General features: G+C 31.2%; 1 protein-coding gene and 1 long non-coding RNA gene across 6 annotated transcripts in view; one reads left to right on the forward strand and one right to left on the reverse strand.

Annotated features, from left to right (window-relative positions):
* The window catches only part of LOC106466699 (protein KIAA0556-like), a 132,316-nt gene extending 124,937 nt beyond the window's left edge, over positions 1-7,379 (forward strand). For all 5 annotated transcript variants that reach the window (XM_022394773.1, XM_022394771.1, XM_013926995.2 and 2 more), the window contains 3 exons: positions 2,591-2,727; positions 3,614-3,696; positions 3,884-7,379. In XM_022394773.1, the coding sequence (XP_022250481.1) occupies positions 2,591-2,727; positions 3,614-3,696; positions 3,884-3,948 (285 nt within the window). In that variant the 3' untranslated portion in view covers positions 3,949-7,379. The remainder of the gene's footprint in view (positions 1-2,590; positions 2,728-3,613; positions 3,697-3,883) is intronic.
* On the reverse strand, positions 322-4,008 carry LOC111087594. Its single transcript, XR_002612271.1, has 2 exons — positions 3,870-4,008; positions 322-2,136 (listed from the first exon to the last, which is right to left on the reverse strand). It is a non-coding gene; the product is annotated as an uncharacterized LOC111087594 (long non-coding RNA).
* Positions 7,380-9,626: the final 2,247 nt, after the last annotated feature.

Genomic DNA, 9,626 nt, shown 5'->3' on the forward strand with positions numbered 1-9,626 from the left:
TTTTTTTTTTTTTTTTTTGCAATTGAAGTCTTGATAAAAGTTAACCCTAATTTTTTGGGTAGGGGTTGTTGTTAGTACTTTACTGAATTTTTATTTATTTCAGACATTCAGTTTAGAACACAAGTAATATATACAAATAATACAATGTCCTGTAACTATTATAATTTAACTGGCTTTCTAATTAAGCAGTAGGTGGTTAAAATAATTCCTTGGGCTAGTTAAGGTGACTTGGCAAAAGTAAAGAATAAAACAACATGATGTCAGAATGAGCTGGCCTTGCATAAATTGAGAGAGAATTATTGACATTTTTTGAAAGACTGGATGTGAAAGAAAGACCTAATATGTGGGTTTGACTTTCTGATGTATTGGTCAGTAGAAAAGTACAACTTACTTTCATTATTAATACAGAAAAAAACCTACTTGAAAAGCTTAACCACCAAAAGAAATTCAGACAAAAAAAAAAACTGTCTGTCTGCACAGTCCAGAAGAACAGAAGCTGACATAAAGACAATATAATCAACCTTGTGAACATTCAACTCAGTTAACCTCAAACCATAGTACTAAACAAAGGTCTTAACTCCTGTCACTATCCCAGTGTCTGATTTAAAAACTAGTTTTGAAGACCTTTCCTGGAAAGTAATAGTACATTCAAATCATAAATCCAGTCAACAGTAACTCATCCCACGTTAAAGATCTCATGAAGCCTTACTAGGTTTGTTGCAGGACAACAAAGAATCTCTGGAAATCTTCACATTCCAAAAAAGATATAAATGACTCAGTAAATAATTTCCAAACTAAACCAAAAACCAGCCCATTAAAAAACCTCATAGATGAAGTTAGTGAAAAAATTTGACACGGGTTGAAATGAATGGCCTAAAACTTCTTAGAAGCAACAAAGATATTGTCATACAAAATTCCAATAAAGAAAACTGTATTATGATTTCTTAATTGAATGATAAGTCTAAATTTACTCAATCAAATACTGATCCCAGCTTTTTACATAGGTGAAACAGGATATAATTTGAACATTAGATTAAAAGAACATCAAAAACTCCATTCCCATGTTCATGAGCATATGAAGAAAAACAACTACAGTTTTCCAAACAGAATGTAGACATGCTAAAACAAGAACCTGACAGAAGAAAAATCAAAGAAGCCTTATTAATAAAATCAAACACCTAGGCATGACACTTTGTTTTTGATCATTATTTCACCAGACATTCCTAATATTACCTAAATTTTTTGCACAATATCTTCCATTTACTTAAATTCATCAGATTTTTTTATCAGCTGCAAATTAATGAACTGTCATTTCACATGTATTGATATGTACATGCATAAGTAACAACTATCATTCCTCTAATTTAAATACCTATTCTTTCATTGTTATATTGTTTAATGTTGATTTAAGTACAAAAAACCTTCTTTACTATTACGATCTGTGTACTTGAGAAATATCACACTAGCAATTAAAATGTTGGAACCTGTTTAAGTAAAACTTCTTCTTTACTGTTAAAGCTATAACTTGTAACAAAACTGTAAACTAGTTCAAAGAAGCTTTGCAGATGGTAGGCTACATCAAGATGGCATTAAAGATGGTAGGCTACATCAAGATGGCATTAAAGATGGTAGACTACATCAAGACAGCATCACAGATGATAGGCTACATCAAGACAGCATCACAGATGGTAGACTATGCCAAGATTGCATCACTGATGGTAGGCTACATCAAACAGCATCACGGAGGGTAGGCTATATCAAGACAGCATCACAGATGGTAGGCTACATCAAGACAGCATCACAGATGATAGGCTACATCAAGACAGCATCACAGATGGTAGGCTATGCCAAGATTGCATCAATGATGGTAGGCTATGCCAAGATTGCATCAATGATGGTAGGCAATGCCAAGATGGCATCACAGATGGTAGGTTATGCCAAGATGGCATCACGGATGGTAGGTTATGCCAAGATGGCATCACGGATGGTAGGTTACATCAAGATGGCATCACGGATGGTAGGCTACAGCAAGACTGCATCACGGACTGTAGGCTACATCAAGACTGCATCACAGATGTTAGGCTACATCAAGACAGCATCATAGATTGCACCAGTGATCGAAACATCTTACCTGTTCTAAAAACAAATCTTACTTACTGTAAAAGCTGTAAATTGTAATATAATTAATCAGTAAGTAAACTCAAAATGAAACTATTAAAAATTTTATTTGTTCACAAGTGTTTGTTACTTTTCTTTACTGTCCATATTCAAAATTATTTTCTGCCATGTTTCCTGAGTCTACATTTTGTGGATACTTCAAAACTTTCATGTCAGACATCAGTGTACCTGAAAATCTCAGCATAAAAACAAAGTAAGGTAAAAGGGAGCAACAGACACTTACTTCTCTCAGAAGTTGGGATGTGACTCGTTAATATGTCAGTATACATAGATAAATATATATCTGTATATGTGTACGATTGTGCACCTGTCTGCCTGTTACATAATTTAACTGTGACATGCTGATTTTTATAGCCTTTTTTATATGTCTTAATGGACTACTTCAGTTCCAGTTTTTTGTTTTGCTTCCTAGCTATTGGTGGATGACTTGCTGGTGTATAATGGTATTTTGACTCAGGTTCGACAAGGATCTGGAACTGTCCCTTACCAAACTATCTTGTTTTCCACAGATAAAGATATTGTTAACCGTGAGAGACATACTGTCATTAGGTAGGCTGGATTTTTATGTCTGAAACTGCCGGTGCTGCATTAAAATTGTAATTTTGTTGAAATTAATTTCCAACTTTTTGATTTTGTTTGTGTTTGAAATTTTTTTTAATTACTTATAAATATGCTGTTTTAAATTGCTGATTTCAAAAGCAGTATTTTTAAATTAATGAACAATTAGGCTTTGATATTATGGTTTATTTTTGCTGATTAAAATATAACTGGTCACTTAAATAATAAGTATATTAAAAATTATAATGGTTTTCAAACGAGACCCAAAACTCAAGTGTTTTCAAATAGTTCACTATTCTTCTTCAGGAGAATAAAGGGTTATGTTTAATGAGCGTGATGAAATATATAGGCTCGGATGTAGACCTATATGAAAAATTATGTATCGTTTTTTTTCTTAATTGCATATCCATTCCTTCAGATGGATGAAATGGACCATTAGTTTAAGAAACAGGCATCATTAAAATAGCTGTTAAGAATGGAAATTTATTCAAATGTTGTTTATTTAACTCAAGATCTTTGTGTCTGAAGGTGTGTTCTCAAACATATTTCTATCATATATGCATATTAGAACCAACTAGGAACATATAAAACTAAAGTTAAAATGTGTTTTTATTATAAAATGGAACACTCTTACAGAAAATCATCTTAAGTCTTGTACAGTAAATATAAAGAAAAGTGTAACACACTAGGATATTTTTTAATGAAAATTCCACTTCGTGGATTTTGTTGTAATGAGTATTATTAGTAAATATCATTCCGTGTTCTTGAAGCTCCAAGCCTGTATTTTTTTCCTTTTAATCTCGGAAAAATGGCATATAATTTGGGTTATTTTTTCAATTTCCTTTACTTATTATTATTGTTTTACTTTTTTTTCCAGAAATCAAGATAATAATTTTGACATAAAGCTGACGAATGACTCTGGAGGAAAGCAGAAAGGTCGAGCAAAACTTGTAGATCAAGGTAAGAGTTTAAAAAAAAAATTTTAGAATTACAAGATCACTAAACAAACACTCTTAAAGTAACCATCAAGCATTCTTATGCATGTATTCATGTTACTAAAATTATAATATGTTTTCTTTCAAATAATGATTGATGCTGTTTTAATTGAAACATAATTTCAAGTATTAATGTACCCTTCTCCTCCCAGCTCTCCGTCCAACCACTGGGGTCACAGAAAGTCCAAAGAGAACTGTCCGATCTTTCTACAGATAATGGATCATGTGGTCTTTCCATGAAACTGTAAATGGAAGATCTCAGAAAAACTTGTTGAAAGAAAGGTTACAGTCAGTAGAGAAAAATGTTTCCATATGTTGAATTACAAACATCTTGAATGTGCTCTTACTACTTCTGAAAAAAAAAGCATTTCAAAACAAAATATAAAGCATATATGAGCAAAGCTTTTATACACATACGTTTTATCTTGTTAATACATTACAACAGTTTTAGAAAGTACTGTAACAAAGACACATCTGTAGCATTTTTGAGTAGTAACATACTGTTTAGGAAGTAAACCATATATATATATATATATAACCTTTGAAAATAGATCTCCCCTCTCCTCCCCCCTATTGCTCAGAGGTAAATTTCGGGACTTGTATTGGTAAAAATTGTGGTTTGATAATTGTGGTGGACACATCACAGATAACCCAATTGTCTAGCTTTATGCTTAATATAATAAACTGTAAGTTGTTAAAAAAACGTTTTTTAAAGTAGCCGAAAGTTCATTGGTTTATAGTTTTTTTTTTTGTTAATGAAAGTTAGTTTAGAGTACTCTGATTCAATTTTTTGAGAAGAAAGTTTCACAAGCACAGGATATTTTGTGTGCATTTAATTAAATTTTCCTGTTATATATTTGCAACTTCTACTAAAAGATATTTTTACAGAATTAATGTAGTCACTACAAATGATGTAGTATGATAACCAAACTTTGCACATTTTGATTTTTTCATTGTCTGTATTTTATTTACTAAATCTGATGAACCAGTATTTTTATAATAACAACAAAAAATAATATGAAATTGAAGACAGTTTTTATTAACTATTAAAAGTTGTTCCTTTTTTTCCATTCATATTTCCCCTGAGAAAATGATGGAATTTATGAGCATAACCTTGTTGTTGAATTCTTAAACATTGCAGAAGTAGTAATGTGATTTTAAAAATTACATATCAGAGCTTCACGAATGCTTGCGTTGCATAGTGCCTTCAAAACTAAAGTTTGTTTGTTTTTTACATATAAAGATTTTAATGTTTAATTTTGTAATATTTGAACTTGTATAAATATGGAAAAAATTTATACGTGAAGTTTTTTTCCAATTCCGTCCATCAATTCCATTATCATTATTTGGGAATTTAACACATGCACCTATATTTATACTAATGGTATCTTAACAACCGTCCTCCTATGTGTATGTATACATGTGTATTGAGATTCTTCTGCATATTAACAACATCTTCTACAACTCTCAGGAAAGTTTTCATATGATGGTGAGTTTATTCGATTTTGTGTTGTGAACTACAAAGTTTACGATTTGGGTCCTTAAATCTCTCTGTCTCTGATACCAAACGTGCTTATAAAATGTTGTTTTAGTTTACACTATAATTGTGGTATCTGCTCACTTGTCTATAACTGTAATGATAAGAGAGTGTTATCTTGTTATTGTTTTCTTTAAACAGTTAAAATATGCTAAACATAGCCTTCAAAAACAGTATTTAATACTCATAAAAAAATCTATATTCAATACATTTTTAATAATGTTTTTGGCTGGACTGAAAATTCACCTTTTGTTACCTTTATTAGTTGATCTTCATCCTGACTAGTCATATTATCCATATAATTGTAGAATGAGTTTTAAGCTGTATATTTGCTGACCTGACTTTACGTATGTCTGCATAAATGCTAAAAACGTACCTTTTTTTTCTATCAAAATAAAATATTTATTCAGTAGCAGTTTACATACATATAGTTAGTTTCAGTACACAATTGATAGCAGTTACGAAACAAAGTCATTGAAAGAAAAGCTTTATGCATTTATAATAAGACTGCTCTAAAGCAGGGTTTCACGACCTAGTACACCTCAAGACCTACTTAGTTATTTGGTACAATAGTAAAGACCCAAATATGCAGTTCATGACTCATTAGCTCAGGGCAGACACAGTTGTCTCAGCCTGCAGTGGCTCATAACTGTGTTTCTTGTTGAAAATAACTGCTGTGAAGGGAATAGTATGGAAAAAAAGATGTAAAACAGATGTACCTCGAAGTACTATACTAGAATAAGAACACAATACTCGTGGGTTTTTTTCGTATCTACATGCTATAGATTATTGTAAGAGAAGATTGTACTAGTTAAACTATGTAGTATTAATAAAAATTTAACATAACATTCTAGGTTTTACCAAGTAACAGTTGAAATATATTTAAAGTTGCAGAACAATTCGAAATCTACAGCTTTCGCTATGAATTAGTTTGAGCAAAGAATTAAATGTTCTAAAATGCTGAATGTAATTTTATAACATTAATACATGAATATAATTTAGTACTTTTATTGAAGTATCTGCAATAGAAATGCATGTCAACTTGCATGATAAACATCATTATCCAGATAGTAAGTGACGTAAGTTATACTGTATATCATTATCCATGTTGTTAGAAACAAAACCGTGTTTAAAATCATTATATAGGTCAGAAGAAAAATGGATCTATATTTAACTATTTCTATGTTATTAGAAACATGAAAATACATTAAAAAAACGTTGTGATAGGCTGTTAGAAACATTAAAACTGTTTAAGAACACTATATAGGCTGTCAGAAACATTGAAACTGTTTAAAATCATAATGTAGGTTATTTGAAACATTAAACAGCATGGTTGCTGTAGTGAGTAGAAAGCTTGTATTTTTCTAGGAATTATAATGTAAACGTTTGAACTGTTTTCTTAGGAAATATGAAGGAAATATTAGATAAGATCAGAGAAAGCAAGCGCTTGAAAAAATATACTGTTTCCACTGCCCTTTCTTCTTTATCTTTATTAGTATAAGTAATTGTTATTAGGCTTAAAGTTCAGCACTTTACAAACTTTTTAAATTTTCTTGATACCAGCCACCAAGTGTTACTAGTTGTGATTAAAAGTGGCAGTGAATGTTATAGGTGTTTAACAAATTTGAACTGCCAACAGGTGAAGAAATGAGTTGTTTACACTGATATTCCTGGATAATTGAAGTAAAGTGTTTTTAGATGTAGAGTATGTTTACTTTTCATGCTTATGATAGCAAGGTAGCCAAACAATGCATCTCCAAATGTTTCTAAAATTCTTGAACCTAGCCTAGAATCTTGCATCACATACATGTACAAACAACAGGAATATCTTAACTTGTTCATTTTTATAGCAACAAATAGTGTTTGCTATTCCATACAACATTTTACTATGTTTATGTTACTGGTAAATTTTAAAATATAAAGTGAAAATTTACATATTTAATTCATTGTGTAAAGTAAAAATTGTGATATCTTTATTAAAATGCAGAAGTGTTCTTCATAAAGATTTGTACCCTTATAATGTTTTTATATTTGTTGCTTTAAACTTTTGTTAGCATTTGTAGTTAACAACCCTGCTTGTTGCACAATAAAAATGTGTTCAGTAGAATGAACAGTGAACGTATGGGTTCGTTTGTGACAAAAAATGCACAGCTGCTGTTTCAGAATTATACAACTTAGTGCCACTAAGAAAGATGGTGGCAGCACCAACAGAGTATTGGCCAACCACTACCCAATATTGTCCTTCAATCAACCTTTTTCGTTCTGTGACTACACATAGATTTGACATGTTTGTATTAAATTAGCGGAGAACCTGTACACATTGTCCCTGTATCTGAACATTGTATGTTTTCTTTCATGCATGCAGTGGACATATAGATTTCTATACCAGTAATGCCCACATTAACAACTTCAGCTGTCTGTAATCTGTATAATTTACTAGTTTCGTGAAGGAAATTTATAAGTTTCGTTAAAAAATATTAAACTAAAAGGAAGCTCTATGCCAGTTTTGTTTCAAAATTATAGAAGCTGGACGAAGAAAAATTAAACAAAATAATATTCTCATTTCTAAAACAATTAGAAATAGGCCTAACTACAAACAGCAAAAACTAAATAAAATGTTTGACATATTGTAGTAACTTAGTGCTAATACTAATAATAAACATGAGCTCATTATCATAATTATTTTCATAAACATTTTTCAACAATACACTTCTCACCACGCCATCTATACATATGTACCCATCAACTGCCGATGTAGTTGTCGCAACAATATTGAAAGCAGTATTTTCGAGTAAGTTACATACCGACCATAATTTTTCAGCTGTTCTTTTTGTTGTTGTTTTGTTTTCGTGTGTACGAAACCCTATTAATTGTTATTATTATCATCACGTGATCTCTTATCAGACTTTTAGTCAAAGTGCGATCGAATACAGTAATCGTTTAAACTAACGAAAACATATTACGTAACAACAAAATAATGGTGAATCGGATTTTAATCGGATATAGCATAGAGATAAAACACAATAACTAATATGACTTAATGTTTTCTTCGTAAATTATGGTTAGTCGTTGTTCCGGCACACGCCTCGGCCAGACTGATTTCCAAGAATACTGTTCTTCCGTAACCTAGAACAAAACATTTCTAAGCTTATCAAAAGAGAAGATTGCTGTCTATTTGGTAAAAAATGTGTAAAATTATATTTATTTTACCTGTTAGAGAGTTCGTGTAACACACTGGTAAAGTGATCCAGTTCCATGTGAGAAAAGCTTAGTTAGTCCCTTGGCCAAATTCCTACAATGGGAGCTAAACATGCTCTGTATGCAAAGAGATTTTGAAAACTTCTACATATTAATTAAGAATGTAGAAAATGCGTGATGTGCTTGAATATTACGGTTAGAAAGTAGTTAGCTAGTCTTCTGATATTTTTCTGTTTACTGTTTAAGTTATAAATTGTTAAAACAACACACAAAATCTTGCAAACTTATTTTCTTTAAAAGGTGGATAAATGTTCAAATAACAATGTATGAAAATCATTAACTAAAGAACATGGCAAAGTTATCAGGATATATTTCACTGAATGTAACTTGTGATTATATCTTATACTCCGAGTTTTTTCTTTTAATGCTCAGTTTTTTATTTTGTATAGCACATTGTTGGTGCATAATGACTTTTTGAAGCAATCCGTTACTGGGCATTATATATTTATGTCAAGCAAAATGTAATTGGGACTGACCTAAAAATTTTCTAGACAAATAGATGATAATATTTGTGATTTAAAACGTAGGGACTTTGAGGCTCGCTACTATATTACTATGGTGTGCAGTCTTGTATGTTTTCCATTCCCTTACTTAAAATATAAAGTTTTCAAATTTTTTGTACATATTGAGATTTTCTTATTGAGGAAGCTGGGAGCTTGTTATGACTCTAACTACTCAAGGACATTCAATTAGGGTATCACATTGGAAAGATTGCTGCATCATCACGTGAATGATGTCTATGGCATGAGAAGAATGGTACATAATGGCATTTTTTCTGAGTCTGGGACACATTTTGAGGATTAAGAATAAGATAAGTGAGAGAAGGCTACTTTGAGATATAAAACACACTCCAGAACAGGTGCCAAAATACACTTGTTCTTTAAAAACTTAGATCATTTAGATAGTGTTTGTGAATGTTGGAATAAAAACTGATTCAGTCTTTTTCTTTGCTTTAGACTCATTTGAGGTTAAGAGAATTATATTTTACTACGTAAAACACTTTATTGCAAACCCCCAATTGTTCTACAGCTCCTACCCAATTACTCACAGGAAACTGGGTGACCCTGAGAATACTGTTGCGTCATCGAGATCACATGACT

The sequence above is a fragment of the Limulus polyphemus genome, unplaced genomic scaffold, assembly GCF_000517525.1.
Source record: "Limulus polyphemus unplaced genomic scaffold, Limulus_polyphemus-2.1.2 Scaffold2348, whole genome shotgun sequence".
In the NCBI taxonomy this organism is placed as follows: Eukaryota; Metazoa; Arthropoda; class Merostomata; order Xiphosura; family Limulidae; genus Limulus; species Limulus polyphemus.